The sequence below is a fragment of the Urocitellus parryii genome, chromosome 4 (assembly GCF_045843805.1).
Source record: "Urocitellus parryii isolate mUroPar1 chromosome 4, mUroPar1.hap1, whole genome shotgun sequence".
NCBI lineage: Eukaryota > Metazoa > Chordata > Mammalia > Rodentia > Sciuridae > Urocitellus > Urocitellus parryii.
The window spans coordinates 23172330-23195529 of record NC_135534.1 but is presented as its reverse complement, the minus strand read 5'-3'; the positions used below and the strand labels follow the sequence as shown (position 1 = coordinate 23195529).

The following is a 23200-nucleotide window of genomic DNA, read 5'->3' as shown; positions in this document are numbered from 1 at the left end:
AAAGTTGTATATTTAACTTTACTCAGGATGGGAAAAGACTTTCTAAGCATAAAAACCATGAATTAGAGCTAAAGGAAGGTCAGTGGAGTTGACTCTAAAAACTTTTGAGCTGTTTTGTTAAATAACATAAACACAGTTAAAAGGCAACTAGCAAATAAGAGAAGTATTTGCAAAACCTACAACAGAAGGTAACTGTCTTACTCTCTGTGGTTACAGATCTATAGGAAAAACGTTAACAACTCTAGAGAAGAGTGGACAAACTATATGAATTTGTCACAATGAAGAAATACAAACAGAAAATTAGATATGTGAATAAAATGTTGAACTGAGCTCTAATCAAAGAACCCTGAGCTTGAATGAGCTGTCATTTCTTCCCTAACTTTTTTTCATCTTTGTCAACTGATAATATTCAGCCAGAAGATAGGTACTACCATATTTTCCTGTTGGAGTTATCAGTTATCAGCCTTCTCAAAAGCAATTGGGTAGTATAAATCAGGTGCTAGGGTTTAGACCCATTGGCCCAGTAATTCCATTTTTAAAAATATATCCTAGAAGGGCTGGGGGTGTAGCTCAGGGGTAGAGTGCTTGCTTAGCACATGGAGGCACTGAATTTGATCCTCAGTACCACATAAAAATAAATAAATAAAGGTATTGTGTCCCTCTACAACTACAAAAAAACATTCTTAAAGAAAGGAATATATCCTAGATACATATTTAGAGATGTTTTGCCCTCAGTCTATTTGCAGTAACCTTATATTCTCTCTCTTTAAAAAATCCTGGTATATTAAAATCTCAGCATCCAACAATGTGTTCTTTACTGCTATATCCTTAGCACTGGCAAAATGCCTTGAATACCCAGATAGACAAAAAGTATTTGTAAGTTCAGAGAAGAAAGACTATATTCAGACCAAGGAATATTATATAGCCATTTTTAAAAAATATTGTATATTTAAAGATGTCAGAAAATGCTCATAAGGGGCTGGGGTTGTGGCTCAGCAGTAGAACGCTCACCTAGTATGTGCGAGGCCCTGGGTTTGATCCTCAGCACCACATAAAAATAAAGATATTAGAAAAATAAACTTATTTAAAAATGTTCAGAATGTGTTAAAAACAGTTTATGATTATATAATAATAGACCATTGTCTGTGTGCTGTGTGAACTCTGGATGATAGGACTTAGGTGATTTTCTCTCTCTTCTTGGGCTTTTCCTGTCATTTGATTCACTGTGATGAGTGTCGTGATTATCTCTTAAAGAGCAAGACCACACAGGTCTTCTTTGAGGGCTTTGTAACAGAGTGAGAACATTGAACAAGGTTATCATTCATGGTAGTGAGATACATTACTTCTAAATCTAGAAAGAGAAACTATGATGAGGATGAGTTTGAAGCAATAATAATAGTAATTTCTAAGACACCCTTAGGACAAGAAAGGCATGACTCTATGAAAAAAATCAAATCTTTTTCTTCTTTTTTTTTAAAAAAATGTGAATTACCTTTCAAATGAAAAAGAAAATGCTTAGGTTGCCTATCTGTTGGATGGTTGGTAAGGACATAGCAATCAATAAATGACTGATTTTTCCTATTATATTATTTTTCTAAAGGAAAGGGACTTGGGTGATTCCTTGGTGGGACGGAGGTAGAAGTTGTGTGGAGTCTCCGGCATCCCTTAGAAAAGCACAATTGAGCATTCAGATGAACCAACTGTGGTTAGGGAGTGAGGACATTGATCAGAAAAATATAACATGTGTTTTTTACTTTTTCATCTATTGTTTCAAGTGTGTGGAAAACCAACATCATCAACAAACCCACCCCTGTGGATTGTCACCCTAGCAGCTTCTTTTAGCTAGTATCAAGGATGGAAAATCTTTATCTTTAGCGGTGTTTTGGGGGTGTGTTTTGAAGAAAGTCCTTAGTAAATCAGAAGGGTCACAGACATGTGGAAGCTGCTTAACCACCATGCTTGATGACTGTGAATGCACTCCTCCAAACGGCCCAACCCGCTTCCTCTGTTGCTTATCCATTTCCCAGCTGAGCCTCATGCACAGCCACTCGAGGGCCGCTACCTGAGCGCCCCTGGCCTTTCACCTGGAGGCAGTCTCCACGCATCCCGGTTAAGTTACAGGGCGGTATGGCTGTCTGTGACATTGGTCTCTTCCCTCGTCTTCTCTCCTGTCCATCTCCTGCAAATTAGGAATGTGCTTTCCAAGCCATGGGTGTTGGAAGGAATAAATAGCAAGCAGCAAAGGGTGCCGTCTCTCGCAGTCATGCCCGTCTCCTTCCGGGACTGAAGCAGGCGGCTCATCCCCATGGGCTTTTCGGTGTGGCTGGCAGCTGTGTTGAATGTAATGTGTTTAAAGCCAACCTGAGGCTTTCTCTTGAAAAATTCTGATCTAGGGACCACTGAGTGGAGTGTGACTCTGTGGAGTGTCATCTTCCGGCAGTGCTAATGGTTCCCTCTTGCATTTGGAATCTCTTTCACTTGCCTGGTGCTTTCCAGGTGGACTTACAGTGCTTGGCTCTTCTGGCCCATGGCTCTCAGCACCCACTCCTTCCCAGAAATGTTTTTGATGTTCTGAGATCTTCACCTCAGAATCGTCTCATGCTGGGCTGGGGATGTGGCTCAAGCGGTAGCACGCTCGCCTGGCATGCATACAAACAGAGATGTTGTGTCCGCCGAAAACTAAAAAAATAAATATTAAAATTCTCTCTCTCTCTCTCTTTAAAAAAAGAATTGTCTCATGCTGCAGTTATTTTCTGTGCTTCATTTCACTTTCCCATTTTAGTGTTAATTTATTGCTTCCATCCGCATTGCACTCCCTGGTCACGCAGAGGGTAGAGGGAGTCCTGCTTTTAGCTCAGTTAACTTGGGTCTGTTAACTGCCTGTACAGACTAAATTAAGGAGCCTTGAACCCTCTAATCTCATGGACAACGCAGTTCCTTCTGATATCTTTCTCCAGTAATACATTCATCTCCTCTGGCATATTTTTTTCAGAGAGCCAGCTCTGACCATCTGAGATACAGCTGGGCTGCCCAAGGACAGGGTCACCTTCCCACTGCTCTCTGGTTGGCCAAGTGGTCAGAGGAAAATGTTTTGGTACTTTCTTATTCCTGGAAAAGTAAAAATGGCAGACAATTAAAATCAATCATTAAACCCAAAAGTTATTTCAAACATTGCTTATGTCTTCCGTTTATAAAAATTATGACTATCCTTGACGAAGTCACTGCCAAGGATTGAGCCCTGGAACTTAGACTGTTTATGCAAGTTCATTATTGTTTTGATTTTGATTTTCCTAGGGGAAATCATTGTAAACAGTTAAGTTCTCAGATGCACTCCTACAATAATAAACATAAACACGCTATAGCACTGAAAAGAATCCCACAGTTACCCAAGTGTAACCCGAGTGAAGCCTATGAATGGATGGCTCTGGACATGCTCTTGATGCTGCAAGCAAAGAAGTTGTTTAATGCACTCCTCTGTCAGCTGTGGAGGAGGAGGGACACCACCTGCTGATTGCTTTGCAGGCTGTGCAGTGAAGCCTCATGACTGTGTTGGACATAAATTGATTTGGGGCTCTCCAAGAGGAAGGGGAAGTGTACTTTGAAGGCATTTGTGCCCGAAATATTCAGGAATTGCGATCTATTCTCAAAGGCTCAAGCAGCCAGGCTTCATGCGGTCAAGGCAGATCTCTCTTCTTGGAGAAAATTTTGCAGTTGTCTGTTTTCAAAAGAGGAACGTATCTCCACAACAGCAGAGTACAGTGATGTGAGAAGGGCCGTGGTGACTCTAACATAGGTACCGATTAATGAATTATCATAAATCAGAAAAAGGTGAAGTAGAACTCAGCACAACAAGTCTTGATTAAGAAGCCATTTTCACCACACAGTGTTGAAATGTAGAGCACTGCTGAAGGCAGAGACAAGGAATTCTTGTATAAGTGACGTTAATTTCCTCCCAAGCCAGAGTGGCTTTTCAGCATTTTGGGTGGTGATGGTCATGGAGCTGGCTTTCATACCATACTTACTGTGAGCTGTTTCTAAGAGGTTTACAGTGTCAGCTGAGGCTCACAGAAGCCCTATGTCAACATCCTCATTTTACAAATGATGAAATCAAGGTACAGAGAGGTGAAATAACTTGCCTAGGGACAAACAGCTTGTCCCACAGTCTGGCTGAGAAGTAGTGGTTTCCATCTCTGATTGCTGTCTGGTGCCTCTTACTCACTAAGAAAAACATTCAGTGCAGTGAATGCTGTTTTTTAGGAAGAGAATGGAGACTACATGTATGTGGAGAGAGTAAAGATTCCCTTGGATCACGGGACCTTGTTAATCATGGAAGGAGCTACCCAGGCTGATTGGCAGGTGAGGACATGCCAACACTACGGATCCCCCTCCTAGAGGCAGTTTCTTAATTCCCAAGTAAGCATGTGGTGAAAAGCAAATTGCTTTTACAATGAGCAGAGGAAATAAGTTGGCCTCTTTTTCAAGGGGTTTTAATACTACTGCCATCAAAGTGGACCTCTGCAGATTTAGTGTCCGGTAGGGCTCTCTTTGACCAGGGCAGAGATCTGTGTCTCTGCTGCCCACTGTAGTAGCCATTAGCCACACGTGACTGTTGACCACTTAAATGATTAGGGTGCTGAACAACTGAATTTTTAAATTAATTTAAATTTAAATAATGCCACCATGTTGGACTGTACAGTTCCACAGCTTAGCCACTACTTTCATGTCAGGTCATTTTTAAGGTGTGCATATTATTGTATGAACACTTAGCATGAGAGTGAAGTCTCATACCTCTCTCTGGCCTTATCCATTTATGTTTTTCTTATGTGATTTGGAAAAATGGCAGGAGTCTGAGAGAAAGAACAACAGTTAGAAGAGATCCTGCTGCAAGGGTGCTGGCATAGTGCGTGGGGTCGGAGACAGATTTGTTTCAGATGGAAAATGTTTTCCACAAACTTCAAAGGGCTTAACACTGTTCTTTGAGACAGGGATAAAATGGAAATATTTCTATATCATCACAAACAAGTTGTAAATCCCTTCGAACTAAAACTGTGTATGTATTTCAGAGAGTTATTTACATTTCCATTTAGCATCGAGTGCCCAAGGAATACCACTCCAGAGAACTCAGAGTCAACCTGACCTTTCGGACAGTTTATCCACACCCTTGAGGGTGCTCCTTGGTGATGGAGGTCCTGGCTAGAAGAGCCTCAGTGAGTCCAGCCACGCCAACGCTGAGCAGCCCTTCCTCCGGAAGAAGCTTGAGAGGCTACTCCAGCTGGTCTCATGATGTGGCTGTTTGGAAGATGGTGGCTTTGCTTCCCAGCTTGGAGTCCTATTAAATGAGAGCCACTAGCAGTTCCTGTTGGTAATATGTCTACTGTGGGAACGGTTATTCCAAAGCACATCTCAAAATTGCACATCATCTTTAGGCAAATTAAAACTGCTGTGGCTGTGCTCACGGATGATTTGGTCCAGAAGCTGCTTTTCTTCTGCCCTCCCCCTGTAATTTGAAGAAATACAAATGGCCTTGTGCCTCTGGGGAGAATCTGCACGTGTTTATTCCTAAAGACATTTGCGAAGTGGAGATACAAATGTACGTCAGTAACTCTGGAGCCTTCCGTAGGCAGACAGCTGCTGAAACCCAAACAGAGGTGGCTTCACTGGGCTTTGTTGAAGTCTGTCTTGGCTCCCTAACATCTCAGCTTGTGTGTTATTGTAGTGGAAAGCTGTGTTTTCAGGGGACACTGTGTTTGACTGAGCCTCGTGGCCTATCAGTCTTCCCAGACCCATTTAGACAGATTCCAGGCCTCCGCACAGAGTGAAGGCAGTGCAGCCAGGCACCAGACTACCTGTAAGACCAGAGGAAACTGTCTCCTTAAGGGAAGGAGTGACTGAGCATGTCTTGAGAAGTAGCAGGCTGAAATTTGGCTGGAGAGAACAAATAGTGACAGCTGTTCCACATAGATTAGCTTCCCCTAGAGAATTACTTGAGTCATTTAAACCCAAGCCAGATCGAAGCGGGAGCAGTCCTGCAGGGAATAGACTCAATTACCTCATGGTTCTTTTCACCTTAGATTTCAGTAGTCCCATGACTGTGACTCAGTGTTCCCTTACACCCAAGTTCCCCAGGTTCAAGGGTTAGTCTGTGATGTCACCAGGGTTCCCAAAACAGAACAGAGTGACTGCCCCTTGTTGCATCATAAAAGCACGTGTCTCCTTGATCTCTGGCCCTAGGATCAGTGTGCCACATTAACTCCAAACAAGATGTGGAGCTGAGAGAAAGACAGTCAGTTTAAATGGTTGAAAATAGGGCAGGGGAGTCGTGTTTCTCTCTCGGCCTGTGGGAAAATTCACAGCGTCTTCTTGCTTCTTGTCCTCTTTCCTGCGGTAAGATCAGTGATCCTGTGATCATGGTGAGGTGCCAGAATGGGCATGCTCTTACCCAGAGCTCGGGTGTGACTCCATGTCTGGCTGGGCTCTGCTCTCCACCGCTCTCTAGCTCCTTGCCCTGGAGTATTTTTTTTTTTTTTAATGTTTATAGCTCCTTTTTGTAAGAAATACTAAGTGCTTCACACAATTGAACATCGTACTGTGCCTTCCTGGGAGGAAGGTACAAATCACTGTAAACATAAAATAAACCCTCTATTTAATTCCTAGCTGTTCTCCTATTAAACCCAACAAAACTGCCTGGGGTGGTACAGCCAGTTTTGGTTATGCGTTTGATTCGTGACACTGGGAAATTCCTCTCCCATTCTTTACAAATGAAAGAACTGGCAGATGGTTCCAAGCTTCTATCATCCCCCCTCCTAATGTAGGGTCGCTGTGTCCTCTTGCATGGGCTCTGCATTTGATCCCTTCACTTACCCATGTCTGTCAGGGAGACAGATTCCCCTCTCTGGCAGATGTGCTGGGCTACCACCTGTTTTCTCCATCAGCAGCAGATCTTACCTTTGGTTTCTTGCTGTCACTATAGACTAAATGTGCCATGACTACCATTAATTTCCACCCCTGAGATAGCATCTCTTCTGTAATGTCAAATTAGTTTTTGCTATAGAATAAAACTGCCAAGTTTAGAAATGGACAGGAATCCCAGACCCTGACAAAGGACAGCCCTACTCAGTGACGCACCAACCTGTTGCAGTGTTCCACTGATAGATCTCATGCCATAACTCGGGTCAAGCTAATTTTGCTAATGTTACACATAAAGCAGAGGAAGCAAGTATGACAGCCATAGCATAAAGAAAACAGGTTTCGGAGGTGTTTTTAGGCCCCACCCCCACCCTCTTAGCACCAGCAGCCTGTAGGCACTGCCTAGGAGCTTTGATACATAATCCCTGATCCTCGAGGCCCCTACCGCTGCAAGAGAGGTACCATTCCCCTTGTAGAGATGAGGGAACGCAAAGTTAGTCTAACAGAACTTTCTGTTAACCTGTATGCTGTGTGCTCTGCCTTACTGGATTGAGGAAGAACTGTCAATAAGCATCCCTGAGAGCCTTATTCTAGCAGAGATGGCCACAACCAACCAAAGGCCATGTATTTGTTCCCTGTTTGTTTATTTATTTATTTGGCATAGATGAGCCTTTAATTTATTCATTTGTTTATATGCGATGCTGAGAATTGAACCCAGTGCCTCACATGTGCTAGGCCAGCACTCTACCACTGAGCCACAACCCCAGCCCCTGCATCTTATCTCTTCTTAATCAATATTAGCATCTCTGAGTCGGAAACTGTGCTTCTAGGGCTGGGGCTGGGGCTGAGTGTGTGAGGCACTGGGTTTGATTCTCAGCATCTCATAAAAATAAATAAAATAAAGGTCTATCAACAACTAAAAAATATTTTAAAAAAAGAAAAAGAAACTGTGCTTCTAATACTGGACCAGCAATTGGCCATTTAACAGAAGCTCTTTGATGGGGGGACAGAATCCAATTGCTGGATTTAGATAAATGCTTACTAATCTTCCTGACCATACCAAGCAGATACAGCTTGAAACTTCCCAGGCAGGTGAAGTTTTCCTCTTTGATCCCTTCTTCCCTCATTCTCTGTGTGTACCTTTAGGGACCCTGCACCGATGCCTAAGCTCAGCGTGAGGCTTCTTTACAATATTTACCAACATCACCCTCCTAGGCAGCAGACAGCGCAAAGAAACTGGTCAGGCTCCACACTAGGAATGTCTTATTGCCTCCTGTGACACTTAGCAACAGATTGTGTCCTCAGTAGGGAAATCAGGTTCTACTTTGATCCATGTTGACAAAACCTCTAGCTTACTTGGTGATTCCTAATAAGTTTAGGTCACAGCTCATGGGAACCTGCAGTTTCCTTGCGGCAGTAGCTCCCGACTGCCTCCCTGGCTGCCGGGCCCCTGCCCCTGTGACAACAGTTCTGGCTGAACCTGGTCAGGAACTGGCACTACCTTCTGGGCAAGCCATGGCAGAGGGAGTTAAGTAGGCCCTGCCATGAACAGAATGCTCCCACTGGAGGGTTTCAGAGAAATCCCTGACAAATGATGGGTTCCTGCCCTGCTGGGAATATTTCTTCCTTGAGTTCTGGCAGCTTTTTCTTGGCTGCAGAATATCTAAGACCCACTTTGCCTTTTCTGGTCATAAACACTTGTAGTGTTGAATCTGAAGTCTTGATTACTTTATTTTTCTTAACGGTGCCTTTGAAAAATCTGAATGTTTCCATAGTGATGCATTCTGTTTAAATCTTAACTTATACATCATTCCACCCACACTTTCCCCTCCTAGGGACTAGTTTACAACTGCCCCTTTCCCTCTGCCTCCCGTTTTCTTCTTGGAAGAAGCCCCCAAGTGAGACCCCTGTCAAATCTGTGCTGCTGGAATCCATTCTTAGATATGATTCTTGCGTCTGGGGGTCAATAAGGAAATGACTTTAATGTTTATTTATTGGAGTGGAGCACAGACAGATGGCGCTTCTTCCAGCTGGTTTAGTAGTCACACACCTGGGTGTTATAAAAGCTGTCCCCAGCCTGAAAGGAGAGCCCATGTCAGGTTGGGCTATTTGTTAGTGTAAACGCTGGGGGCAGGCCAGTGGCAGAGAACAGGCAGGGGTAAAGGAGGCAGTCCTTTTGTAGTGGCACTACTGAAAAGAGTTTTGTCAAATGAGCCCACACAGCTGTCAGAGGTTTGTATTTATGACATCATTGTGAGGATGATTTCAATGCTGTCACTCCCCCTCCTGGGAATTATGATGTCACACTCAGCACAGGGACAGTCCCTATTCTCACATGGCCTTCAGGAGTATGGATGTGTCATTGCTTAGGCAGGACCCTGGCTGGGACAACATTGACCTGTCTCTGGTCCCAAATTCTGGTGTCTATAGGGAATGGGAGGTGAAGAGAGGTCTGGAAAAGTAGCCCTGCTGTGGGGCCTGCATCCTAACTCAGGTTATCCCCAGTACCAATTTCAAGAGCTGTTTGTCTTTATAAACTCATGAGGAAATAAAGCACCCAGAGGATTTGTTGGATCCTGGGATCTCATGTCTGCGGTGGGCTGCGTGAGTCCTGAGCAGTCTGGCTCAACACTGGTGGGGCCTGGGGCCTCCTGCCCCCAGGGACAGCCAGCAGCAGGGCTGTAGAGGTGGCCAGCACAGAGCAGCCTAGGGCTGAAGGGCTGCGCTTTTTCGGCCCCTCACGGGAAGCAGCCTCAGAGACTCACTGGCCCCCAGCAGGAGGAAGTGGGGGGCTGTGCCAGTGCTGGTGGGCCACATGACTGAGGTGCAATTAGCCGCCCACTGCAGGAAGGGTGTGGGCGAGCACGCAGTGATGAGCCTGCTGCCTGCTGCTAGGCGCTGAGGATCCCCAGCCCGTGGTCCCTGAAGCTCAAGCACAGCCCAGCAGCCTGAGGCTGTATCTTGGCCAAATCGTTCCTGCGGATTGGCGGAAGGCTGCCTGGCCCTTCTAAGAGGCTGCAGCCGGAAGGCACGTCCCAGCCCCTCCCACCCCAGGAGACTGACCCTATGCTCTAATGACCCAGACAGCAGCCTTCCGGGCTTCCCCATCTCATACTGGAATAGTGCAGTAGGATGGTGCAGGAAGGGAATCCACCCCCTCCCAAAGTGATTCTGGGTCCAGGGCTGTACCCTCTCTGCATAAGGGAAGTTTGGGTATTGGCTGGAAGAAGGATGTCCTGGGCTTGCCAGACTATCCCAGGGGTATTCAGACTGCAAAGACCACCCAGGCAGGACTCAGGAAAAGAGCAGAACCCACAGAAGCCTTATGCCCTTTCCTGTGAACACTATATCAAGGGATTGGCCACCAGTTTCTTCCCAGCACTCCCTCTCTCCGACCTTTATCCTTTTTCCCTCTTCACCTGGAGTAGGGGAGGTGGGGATAGCTAGCCTAGAGGTGAAAACCCTGGAGGGGGAGTCTAAATGTAGTTCTCTCACCACCCTCCCAGTCTGTTCAGCTTTGATGTAGGATAAGATGGGCCAGTTTGACTCCCCAAAGCCAGTGAGGGTGCATGTTAGGAAGTGTATACCCATTGAACAGATGAGAACACAGAAGAGTTACCTAGGCAACATCCAGAAAATGAGGCAGCACAGGATAAAGGCCTCTGTCAAGTGTTTCTGCCATGTTCTCAATGCCACTCTGGGAAACCTGGTACAAAGAGGAAACATGGGAAGCAATCTCAGAAGGCCGCAGTGCCTATGGGGCAGCCCTCCAAGAAGTCCTATTGATAGTCTTGCCTACCCTCAGCCAGATGGCTGGCAACATGCCAGGGATCCCTGCCACAGCTTGAGGTAGCAGCATCCTGCTTTATGTGGTGCAAGCTGCACCAAATAGTGAGGGGCATTAGCTGGATGACGTCAGGCAAGACCAGTTCACCTGGGCAAGTGGGGATAAGCCTCGTCTTCCAATCAGTGCTGCTTGCAGATGTAGGATTAGGGGGCTGTGATACCCTCACCACTACTCCCAGCCTCCATATAGGTCAGAAGCCAGAAGGAGCCTCAGCCTGAGTCAGGCAGACCTGGGCTTGCACCTGAGCTCTGTCCTACCTGAGTCAGCTTGGACCAGCCAGTCAGCTTCAAGCCTCAGTTTACTCAGCCATGAGATGAGAGCAGCTTTCGCTTGAGGGTCTGGCGAGGATTGCTATCACGCATGTCACGTGCCTGACAGTAACATGCTTAGTAATATAATTCTTTTAAGTGCAGCACTGCCCATGCCCTGCTCACCCCAAGCTCAACCCTTGTGCTGGGTGGACAGTCCCTCATGGCTGATGGATGGCCCTGCAACGCTGCCTTGTACTTGGCAGGCTCCCCTGGTGCATGTGCCTCTGTTGCAGTCAGCAAGGTTGGGGGCGGGGCAGAGGCTCTCAGGAGGACGGCCAAAATGAAAATGGTGCCCAATGGGGCTGATCCTATTAAGATACAGATGCACTTAACCTCGCCTCGGAAGTTCTTTAGATCCAACCGAAGAGCGCTCCCAGATGCCAAAGTGGTCTCGCACTGATGCTCAGCTTGCTCTTGGCAGGCCGGCCACATGCTCCCCTCAGGTAATTGGTCTCCTAATGCACCATCCCTGGCTGGATTCCAGAATTCCACTGCCTCCTCCCCTTGAGGTCAGTTCTTGACGTCTCCCAGCCCAGCAAGCAGGTCACCAACCAAACAGACTCAGATGCACTCCCACCAGCTGGTCAGTCACTTTTTCTTTTTTTTTTTTTTTTTGGTGCTTGGGACCATTTCTAACTGTACAGAACGCCTTGGCCTGGAAGATTAAATAAGATTGCCTGTCTGGAATGCTGTTCAAGACCAAGGCTTTTATGTCCAGAGATTGTGTTAGATGTGGTGGGGGAGATATAAAAGGAAGACACAATCCCTTCCATTGCAGATAGCAGTAAACCAATGGGGCTTTTATTTTCTTTTGCAAAATTAGTTTTTCTCCTTACACAAAAGGATTGTGGGTTCTTTGCAAAAAGTTAAAAAGATAAAATGAAAAATTGTAATTTCATAAGCCAGAAATGACAAGTTTTCACAGTTTGCAGTATTTTTTCCTACACATTTGTGTACTTAAAAAAGTTACATCACAATTTATAGTCTTGTAACCTTTTTCTTCTTATGTAGGTTGGCAGATGACATTATTTTAAACATCACTTTGAGAGGCTGCATAATGTTGTATGTAGTAGTAGTATTATTTAACCAGTATTGAGATTGTAGTGATGTTGGTTGTTTTTACTATTAGTGACCATTTTGTTTGGAAATTATGAGAGTGGACCACGAGAGGCAGAAAGAGGCACAACTCAAAGTCCACACCCTGGCCTCATTTGGACCTCAATTCAAACAGTGAGAACAGGTGACACTCTACAAAGCTGAAATATGTGCCAGGCACTGGTACGAAGTGCTTTCTGTATATAACACCTGATTTACTAATCCTCAGGCTGAGGACAAGCTGCTGCTTTATCCCCACTTTATCTTTAACTGAGGAAACTGAGGCATGGCCTAGCAGAATGGACGCGTACAGCTGTCCTTTAACAAAAACTCTGACTACATCAGACTGCTTCTCACAACCCAAAAGTGGGCTTTCTGCCCGATCCCACAGGCTGTGCATACTTGAAGGCTTTGGGTGCATAATACTAATGGCTTTCCAGAAAGGGCACTCACTTATTGCCCTACATCAATGTTAGAGCACATCCGAGAAACTGCCTAGTTCTTTGACACTCCCTGCTGGGTGGAGAACCTGCCCTGGGCCTGACCCAGAGCGAGAACTCAGTCCATTGCAGCCCACATTCCATTGTCATTATGTTTTGTATCGTTTGTTGAAAAAAATCAAGACACAGTTGAAGATGGACAGTAGCAAATTTGAAAGGACGGTTTGTGACAGTGCAGCAGGAGTCACAGCAGAACAGGAAAGCTCCGTGGGGTGGCCAGGGAAGGCTTCGTGGAGGAAGAGGCATGTGGAGAATGGGGAGGAGGATCCTGCACAGTGGTGGCTGTAACGCTCATGAGCAGGGAGGGGCCCTGCGTTTGGGGCTCGTGTGGGAAGAGATGGTGGAAGGAGGGTGGGCTGGATCAGGCCAGAGAACCTGCTCGGGCAGGGGGCTTCGCAGTGGGAGCCAGTGAGGGCTTGTGGTGAATTTTAGAAAAATAGATGTATCGGATGGAGGGAGGGTGGGAGACTGGAGGTAGGAAGACCTGGGGAGACTGTGCTCTGTGGCCTGGTGGGCCCCTCTGGGAATGGTGAGGACAAAGATGCTGGGTCTCCTTGTGCTGGTAACATCCCTTCTTCCCATGAATTCCGAAGAGAGAAAAACATGGGACTTGGCTGCGAGGGCAGAACATCAGTGTGACCACTGGTACAGCTGGGCGGGAGGCCATGGCTTACACAGGGCCAGTCAGGCCTCTTGGTCCTCCCTCACCAAGACTGGCCCACCAGCTGCCAGATCGCTGCTGCCCACTGAGTCTGCCCGTGGGGACTGGAGGAGCTGTCCTTCTAGAAGGTGGACACTGGCCCTGCCCGGGCACCCTTCCCCACATGGTGGTTACAGGAGCTGAGCAGCATACACGTGTCTATGGACAGGCGGGTCTGAAAGGGGGCAGGACAGGGCCAGATTTCACGCACCCAACACAGTCCTTCTCTCCAGTTCCCCATCAGATAAATCATTCCCTTTCTCTTGGGAAAGAGAGGAAGGGAGGCTGGGGGAAGGATGGGGGTTGCCTTTCCAACTCTCTTCCTCTTGGGACTGGAATGCGCATTTCCTCATTGCCACATAAGGTAGGACCCATACCCCACGCCGCACAGTGCTCCCAGGTCTAATCCAAGATGCTTCCCAGGAAAGGCTGCCAGGCAGAAGGTGACAGCCTTCTCCTGTGGTGTAAATTTTGGTGCCCGATAAACCTGGTTCTAGTTCCAACTCCTCCACTTACTGCCCCATAGACTTTGGCAAATTTCCTAGCTCGAGTTTCCCCACCTATAAAACAGGGTTATTCCAAGAATTGAGTGAGAAGCGAGCATTTGCTGTAGTCCCTGTGGCTGTTCTTAGGGAAATGTGTGGAAAGACCCTCTCCTGGGGACCAGGTGAGATGGGCTTGTGGGATCTGCTTGTGGGCAGATCTTACTACTTACTTCTGTGACAAGAGCTGGGGGAGTAGGGCCTAGTCTAGCAATGAATGGGATGAATCTGCAGGGGGGCATTGTGGGGACCAGTGGGAGGGAGGGTAGAGGAACCTGAATCTGGGGTATTCTCACAGGGAGGGGGTGGGAGGAGGAAACGCAGTGACAAAGGCAGGAAAGGAACAGCTCTGAGAGGAAGGAGAGCCAGAGAACGTTCTGTCACAGCAGCTCAACACAGTGCTGGCCTCCCACCCCGCCCCGCAGAACCTCCGTATGCTAGACTCTCCTCACTCCAGCCAGGGACAACGTGGGTAACAGCTGGCAAGGGAGCTAGTGTCTTGAGGGTAAAAGACAGCAAGAAATCAGGCCTGTGTCCTGGCCACAGGAAACCTGGGACCTCTGTCTTTGGGCAAAACCTTTTCCTGACCTTGGCCTCAGTTTCCCCTCACATAAAATACAGAGCTTGCGTGTGTCTGGATGAACATGCCTGCTCACCATAATAATCACCCAGTAGAAGTCCACATCCCCTGTGGTTCAGGCCTCCCTCTTCTGAAGAGCTGGGAGTGTGCGTTCCCATAGCCACTCACATGTTAATAGGAAAATACTACAGGGCTTGACCAATTTAATGTCTCATTGTTTTTAGCTTTTTAAAACTAACCCTTGAATGTAAGAATAAAAAAGTTTTCACGCACGTGAACGCACAACTGAATCCAAAGCTTCAAGATACAATATAAGGTGTTGCCTCAGATATTCTGTATTCTCTTATATATGGTTTTTTAAATGCTGGTCATGGTCCCTGAGCTGTTGTGAGGTCGGTTGCTGAGCCACACCCCCAGGTCTGGAAGCAGCTTCCCGGATCATCTACAGGCTGCTTCCTGCTCTGGCAGCTTGTAGTTTTCTCCCATTTCCTGCCATCTCATGATTCCACCACCCGCCCTTCCCCAGCCTCTCTTATCTTCTTGGCTGGGTCTTCAGGCCATGGTTTCCAATCTCAGATGCTGGGACTGTAGGCTGAGGGTGACTGGAGGTGCGCTGCTCAGAGAGCCCACCCTCCTGAGTTCATGGCTGAGGTCCCCAAGGTCACACACCGCCTAGCTGTGTGTCTCAAGTGCCGGGGCCTCTGGGAGTGGGGCCCCCAGGCCTTTTCCTGGCATCTCTGTGTGAAAAGGGGGAGTGGGGTTGGTTGTCATCCTCATTCCCCTCCCCACCCTGCTCCAAGACTACTGATTGGACCGGAGGACATTCATCTAGCTGGAAGAGCTGTGGGGAAGTAGACCCCGTTGCCACTTAGAATTCTAGACCCTTCCCCAGTCCTGGCTAGCTCCTTCTTCACCAGTGCTCCCCCTGAATCGCTCCCTGGGAAGGTCCAGGACTCACCATGTGGGAGGTGCAGATGGAGGTGCAGATGTCTGTCTTCAACAACAGACAGGCCTGGGTTCAAATCCCAGCACCAGCTCTGTCTTGCTGTGTGGTCTTGTGAGTACTCCCTCCATCTCTGAGCTCATCTCCTCAACAAAAGCTTGAAGACAGCAATACTTGTCTCAGAGGATAAACCCAAGGGTGAGATGCATTAATGCTGGGCATGAGGTAGATGCTCCAAAAACTCATTCCTTTATCTCCCATCTCTGCGTGTCCCTTTAAGGGAATGGCTGGGGAAATGGCAGCTACTGCTGCTGTAAAGTGAGAATGGGGAATTGCCCTCCATGGTGGGGCAGCATTAGGGAGAGGCTATCCTGAGCCTGGTGCCCTAGGCATAGCCCCTCCCCACCCCACCACCCTAAAAGTGCAGAGAGGCCAGGCACAGCAGACACCTCTGGTGTCTGGAGGCGAACATGGCCAGGACTGGAGCAGAAGGGACTTCTTAGGGTTGCCAGAGGTCAAGTAGCTATTTACAAGACTGACTCTGCATCCTGCCCCAAAGCCAGATTTAGAACATAACAGGACATCATTTTGACCCTAATTCTGTTTTTGAGGAGGGGTACCAAGGATTGAACTCAGGGGTACTCAACCAGTGAGCCACATCCCCAACCCTTCTTTGTATTTTATTTAGAGACAGGGTCTCTCTAAGTTGCTTAGGGCCTCGCTGTTGCTGAGGCTGGCTTTGAACTCACAATCCTCCTGTCTCAGCCTCCAGAGCCCCTGGAATTATAGGCATATGCCATCACCCAGCTTGACCCTAATTGTTGTCAATTACAATGTCTACTCTCCTAAAAGAACTAAGGTTTACTCCAATATCGTCTCATAAGTCACCTAATTTGATCCTCATAAGTTTCCCTCCACCCCCAGAGAAGATGGGGAAGGCATGAGACTTCTGCAATCCCAGGATAATGAGAAGAACATTCTAGTAAACATCAGAACCAAGGCATCCAAACAGGCAGTGTTGAGCTGCTGTTTGCTACTGCTTGTGTTGTTAGCCATCACCAAGGCCACAGAGGTGTTCTGCAGCATTTCTAGCTCTTTCTCTTTGGTTCCCCCACCCCCACCCTAGTGGTAAATTCTGGAAAGGTGGATTTGCTCTGGGCTCAAGGTTGAGGGATGTGGGCACATCTGTCATGAGGACTGCTGTTCCAAGGTAGAACACCTTGGAAGATAGTTCTTTGCGGGCTTCTGACTCAGTAGCCACAGCTGAAATCACATCAGCTCTTGGCAGGTGCACATCTGTGGCTCTGAGAGCCCAGGTGACTTGTCCAAGGCCACACAGCAGTGAAAGTCAAAAGACTAGGAGAGCTTGCAAGGCTGCGCAGTGCAGCAGGGACTAGAACTGCCTGGGAAAACCTGTGACCCTCTCCCCTCTGTTACTGGCTCCAGCTGCCCTCTGCTCTGTTTTGCTGATAACCAGAAAAATTTCTTTCCAAGGCAGAGACTGACTGACAGACCCCCTCCATTCCTCCTCCCTCCCTCCCTCCCTCCCTCCCTCCCTCCCTCCCTCCCTCCCTCCTCTCCTTTCCTTTCCTTTTCCTTCCTTCCTCCCTCCCTTCTTTCCTTTCTTCCTTCCACTAGTCTCACTGTGTTGTCCAGGCTGGTCCCCAACTTCTGGCCTTGAGTAATCCTCCTGCCTCAGTCTCCTGTGTAGAGACTTGCACTTTCACTTTGGAACATAAGAAAGTTGCTAGGGTTTGCCAGACACAGTGGCACATGCCGGTAATCCCAGCAGCTCCAGAGGCTGAGACAAGAGGATCATGAGTTCAAAGCCAGCCTCAGAAACGAAGAGGCTTAGCTAAGCAACTCAGTGAGACCCTGTCTGTAAATAAAATACAAAAAAAAAAAAAAATGAGGGGGGAACTAGGGATGTGGCTCAGTGGTTGAGTGCCCCTGAGTTCATTCTCCAGTACCAAAAAAAAAACAAAAAAACAAAAACAAAAAAAAACAGAGAAAGAAAATTACTAGGGTTTACTGTGAAATGTCTGGTCCTGGCTTGTAGCTCAATTAAAGCAGAGAAATTCCTCAGGTCTGGAGGCTGCAAGCCATGCTTCATGCTAACTGGCCAGGTGAAGTCCCTGGACTTGCATTTCCCTGTCCACATGAGGGTAGTGTCAGATGGACCTCCAGAGAACCAGGAGGCAGTGAGGTTTGGAATAAAATCCAGGACTAGTCTCTAACCTGATTCTGCCCCACCTTGCTGCTTGCTATGTGACCTCCCACTAGTCCCTCATCTCTCTGGGCTTCTCTGTCTTCATCTCAAAAGACAGCAAAGATAGACTTGCTCACTAAGATCACAAGTTGAACAAGATTTTGTTCTCAGTTACGGTGATGCTGAGACTGGTGGTCCCAGAAGGGGATGCTCATGCCTCCAAGAAAGGCTGTGGGAAGACTGCACCATGGGCACTGGGCTTCCCATGCTGTAGCCGCTGACCCTGGGGCAGAACTTATGCCTTTGGAAGCAGATCCTTGGCAGAGAAGTGAGCTTCCATGACTCTCATGAGCACAGCCAGGCCTGCAGGCTGGGCAGGATTCTCAGGAGGTTTCCCTGGGCTCGGCTCCCTCTGAATCCCCAAGAATGTCCCTGTCCCACCCCCGGCATGGTGTTCCCTGGGAAACATCCTGGGACAGGGAGGTACCGGGATGCCTCCGTCAGTGGGAGCAGTGCTGCCATGCCAGCTCCACAGTCTGCCCCTGCACCATGGACACCAGATGGGGTGGTGAGCTCATCGCAGCATGAATGGCCACCAGGGTGGTGGTGTTAGAGGCTGGGGGCCTGACTTGGGAGGTGTCTCTGGGGGTCTTCCTGGCTCTGCTCCTCTCTGCCTCTCTCTGCCTCTTGGACCCGCTTCCTCTGTCCCTGCCCCTCTCCCTCTCCTCTTTCTCCTGCTTGTGCACAGACACCCCCTCTTGGAGCTTGCTGGGGATTGTCATGGCAACCCTCCAGGAAAATTATCAAAACACTTTTTATGCTCACAATTGTACCAGACGAAGTGCTAATTCTGAGTGAGGCAGGAGCAGTTGGTAGGATGCTGAAGTCACAGGCTTTGTGCCAAGGGCCCACTGGGGGGTGGGGTGGCACCAGCGGGAACTGAGGGTAGGCCTGGAGGCAGGACACTCAGTAAAGGCCCTGTCACTTATTACCAGAGATTGTTTATTGCTGTCCCTTTTCCACCCCTTGTGCCACATTTACATTTATGTTACACATGACACATTGGCTGGACCCAAAACACCCAAAGTACAGATCCACCCAAACAGCACCATCTGGAAAAACTATCCCTGCATTGCATACGTGGAGCTCTGAGACTCACTCTAGGGAGACTTCTGAGTGAGGAGGGTGGGGGTCCCCAACTGATCAAGGCTTCTGACTAGCAGGGGGTCTGGGCCAAGACAGCAGAAGAGCAGGACAGCCACCGTCCAGCCTTCTCACCCACCCCCAGTGGAGAGCAGAGGAGGCCTGTGAGCCCAGACTCTCCTACCTCATCTCTGTCCCTTGACTCCAGGGCTCTCCCAGGACATACTCTACTCCTCTGCTGCCGTTCTGACCCAAGCCCGGGATACCAAAGCCTCCTTGGAAACAGAGCTTTGCTAATAACTGAAGAACTGGTAGGTGCTTTTTTTAAACCCCAGTTCTGCCCAAAAGCCAAAATGTGGGTGGAGATGGTGGAGGAGCTAGCGGCCCAGGCCCCTCCTGGTCTGCTGCTGTCTTCTACCCCATCTGCTCCCACAGTCCCTCCGTGGAGGCAATCCTTCCCCCACAGTTAACAGCCCGGGCTGCTTGCCACTCTCTGGCCCAAAGGGAAGCATCTACTTCCTGCAAATGGGTCTCCTCATTCCCTGCCTGAGAATTCTAGAATGTCAGAGCCAGTGAATCCAAGTCTGACCTTCCCACTTTACAGATGGGGGAACTGTAGCTAGAGATGGGAAGCTACTGATTCAAGGCCAGAGTGTGTGGTGGTAGAGCTGAAATATGGCGCCACGGTGCCTGGCTTTGAGTCCAGTCCTGTTCCTGTTGAATCAAAGACAGCAGGACAGGCTGGTGCAAGCAGTGAGCATGTTCCGAGTCAGGTTGGCCTGGCTTTGTATCTCAGCTTTAGCCCTTAGCACTTAGGGCAACCCTGGCAAGCTACCAAGCACCCTGAGTCCTCATCTGTAAAATGGAGTAAGGCTAGGATTCCCCCCCTAGGAACTCGCTGAGGATGATTTAGACAAAAAGCACAATTGGCACAGTGCCAGGAACATAGTAGGTGTTCAGCAGCTGATGTTTCTGTAGCCCTGCTGAGAAAAGGGAACATCCTACATCCCTTTTAATGGCTAACCCGTATTCCAGGGTGAGCAGAGGTGGCAACAGTGCCACAAATGGACATTGACCTCTTCCTGAGTTTCCAGCCTCTGTAGACTCAGCTGGGCCCAGAGACTGACAAGAACCAATATCTGGGCCGCCCAGATCCCCAAATCTTCCCACCCCCCTTGCCCTCTGCACACTACAGAGCAGAAGGCTTTGGCTCTTGGCCTTTGAGAAAGGATTGAATGAGGAGGAGGGGACACCCCCTGAGGCCCCCCGGGGTCACCCATGGGAACCATCACTAACTCTGCCTGGAGGTCCTCCCCTGGAGACATGACCTGGAGCCCACTGTGGCTCTGGCCGGTTCCTCTTTTAAGTCGTGAGTCAGAGGGAGGTATAAGGCACCAAAACCCCCGGATGCCCTCTGGAGCAGGAATGTCTTGGAGCTTTTCCCTGACATCTGCTTGACCACGCTGGGGCCCAGGAAGGTTTGGGCATGAGATCATGACGCAAAAGGAACTTTTATTTCATGCTGCAGACAGGCTGGGCGTGAGGCAAGGTGCTTCCCATACTGTAGCCATTGACCTCAGGGGCAGCATTTATGCTTTCTAGGGGTGACATGAGACAGGGAGTGTAACCTGCCCAAGGTCACAGAACCAGTCTGGCAAAGGCAGGTTGAACTCTGTGTTCTCCTAACCTGTGCCCTTGGCTGGCTCCCGCAGATAGAGGAGGGTCCAGAAGGCACACAAAGGCCAGTTAGGATGGGGTCTGGCCCTCCACACATCCGGAGGCACTTAGGGCAACCCTAAGTGGGGGAGAAGAGGACAGAGAGGGTCAGCAGTGGCAGGGGACTCTAGGCAGTGTGGGGGCTCAGGGCCCGTTTCTGCCTGCTTGTTGGTTGGTTCTGCACGCTAGGCAAGCACTCTGCCACTAAACCACACCTCCTGCCCTCATGTCCTGTCTTTGAGGGGAGATTTCAGTGTCTCCCACGTCATACCCCTTTCCCTAGAGTCCCCCTAGGCCAATGACCTTCTGGCTGATTTGCCACCCTTGCTGTGGAACTCACACTTCTTTTCCTATTTTCAATGCCCTGGGGTGCGGGGGGGGGGGTGTCTAATCCAGGGGAGTGGAGAGGGTGACTTTGGGTATCCTGGTTCCCTGGCCTGGGAACTTGGAGCCTGGGAGCTGTGTGCGATGTGGGGAGCCTGATGGAAGGAAGCAGTGCAGCGCTCCCTGGCCTTCCGGGAGGCATGGGGCAGAGTGAGCATGGCCTCATTCCACAGGACCCATGGACTCCTCTGGGTGCCCAGCTGTGTCCTGGGTGCAGTGCCAATGTTGACAGTCCAGTGGGAAAGGGGTCAGTTCAGAAGTCAACATGAAGACCTTTTAGATAGTGATAAATATGCTAAGAGGGAAAAAGAAATGGAGTGACTGAGGGGCGGCCAGGGAAGGCTTCAGATGTTACTGGGGACAGCCTTGGAGACCTCAGCAGACAGGCAGGCGAGTGCTTCTCCAAGGCCACATAGTAAGTTCTGGTAGAGCCAGGCTGGGACCCTCTTGCATTCCCATTCTTTTCTTTTTGATACCAGGGATTGAACCTAGGGGTAATTAACTACTGAGCCACATCCCCAGCTTTTTAAATTTTTTATTTTGAGACAGGGTCTCACTAAGTTACCTAGAACCTCTCTAAGTCACTGAGAACTTGCAATGAATCGTTCTGCCTCAGTCTCTTGTGTTGCTGAGATTACAGGTGTGCACCACTATTCATGGTGTGGACTCCTGTTCTAATGATCTCCTGAAAACATCCTTCTCTCGGATTCTGTTATGTTCTCTTGGTTCTCCTACCCTGTTTTTTTGTTTTTGTTACCAGGGATTGAACTGAGGGGTGCTTAACCACTCACTGAGCCACATCCCCAGTCCTTATTATATATATTTTTAAATTTGGAGACTGTGTCTGGCTAAGTTGCTTATAGTCTCACTAAATTGCTGAGGCTGGCTTTGAACTTGTGATCCTTCTGCCTCAGCCTCCTGAGCCGCTGGGATTACAGGCATATACCACCACACCTGGATGCTTTTCCAAGTTCTTGACTGGCTTTCCCTCCTCCTGGCATAGACCTATTCCAGCACCCTGTCTGAAAGATGGTCTTGACCCAGTCCCCCAGTGTTACACGCCATCTACCCTGAGTGCCTATGGCCTGCTTCACATTTCTATTTGGATACCTCAGGGATCTTTTAGGATAAAGCTAAGTATGTATAATAAGAAAGTCCCCAAATTATAGCAGTTTAAAAGTATTCAGTTCATTGTTCTCTCACAGTTCCAAGGGAAGCATTACAAGTAGGTAGGTAGCTCAGTTCCACATGATCATTAAGGGGCCCAGATTAATAATGTGAACCTTCCCAGATCTCTTCATTATTGTTCTTCCAGACAGTGAAATGGAAAAGCATGGAGCCTTGAGCAGGGATTTCCTCTTGGGCAAGTGAAGTAGAGCTACACACACCACTTCTGCTCACGTCCTACAGGTAAGAGAGCAGACATGTGACCCCCCACTAGCTGCAGGGGAAGTTGGGAAATGTGACCTCACTAGGTGGATAGCTAACAGTCTCTGCTAAAGCCCACCCTAGTGAACAGTGAGGACCTCCCTGCCCTGGTGGCAGAAGAGACTTGGGGGTGACGTTCCTTGTTCTGTGTCTCCCTGGTCCTTGGCTTTGCATTTTCAGAAATTCTCCCTTGCCTATCATTCTCTATGACCACCAAACAGGATGCGAGAACCTGTCCTTTCTGGTTGTGATTTGGGCTTGAACAATCATGGACCTTTGTGTTCCAGCCTTACATTTTTGCTGATGATAACAATTCCTCCACAAACTTGATGGATTTGGGTCTATCTGGTTCTAGTCAGTTCCATGTGTCAATAACCACAGCCAAAGTTCCTTTCCTGAAAGTTAGCGAGTCTCTCTTCCTTGCAAGCCATCTCTTTCTTGCTGCCTTACGGTGAAGGCTACCAAGGACATAGGAACCAATGGACCTGGATGACAAGGTCCCTTAATATACTAATTTGCCACAGGGGTGATTTCTTTATTTGGCCTAATATTTTGCTATAATAGAGAGACATTGAGAGAAGCTCTGAGCCACAGTCTGGTCTCCTGCTCTTTGGACAAAACCAGGTGGCTTGCCTAACCCCAGTGACACTATTTTCCTGGATTCTATTTCTGTTCTTCTCTTCTTATAAACTAGCCAGTCTCTTTCTTGTAATATCTTGAAATATATGAAATATTTTGCATCATGCAATCTTTTTGGCTTTTCCCAACCATTTTTTCTAGAACTGTAGACTTAGTTGGCATTGTGGCCTGTCTTTTAAATTATCACACATGATGTTTGCAATAAGTATTTTATCCCAGCATAACAAGGATTACCAGCTTTCCGTTTTCCAATAGCT

At 48.2% G+C, this 23200-nt stretch overlaps 1 protein-coding gene across 2 annotated transcripts in view; it reads left to right on the top strand.

The window, feature by feature from the left end:
• Positions 1-9647, top strand: part of Alkbh3 (alkB homolog 3, alpha-ketoglutarate dependent dioxygenase) — a 37954-nt gene extending 28307 nt beyond the window's left edge. For both annotated transcript variants that reach the window (XM_077797468.1, XM_026405095.2), the window contains exons 9-10: positions 4258-4356; positions 5088-9647. In XM_077797468.1, the coding sequence (XP_077653594.1) occupies positions 4258-4356; positions 5088-5165 (177 nt within the window). In that variant the 3' untranslated portion in view covers positions 5166-9647. The remainder of the gene's footprint in view (positions 1-4257; positions 4357-5087) is intronic.
• Positions 9648-23200: the final 13553 nt, after the last annotated feature.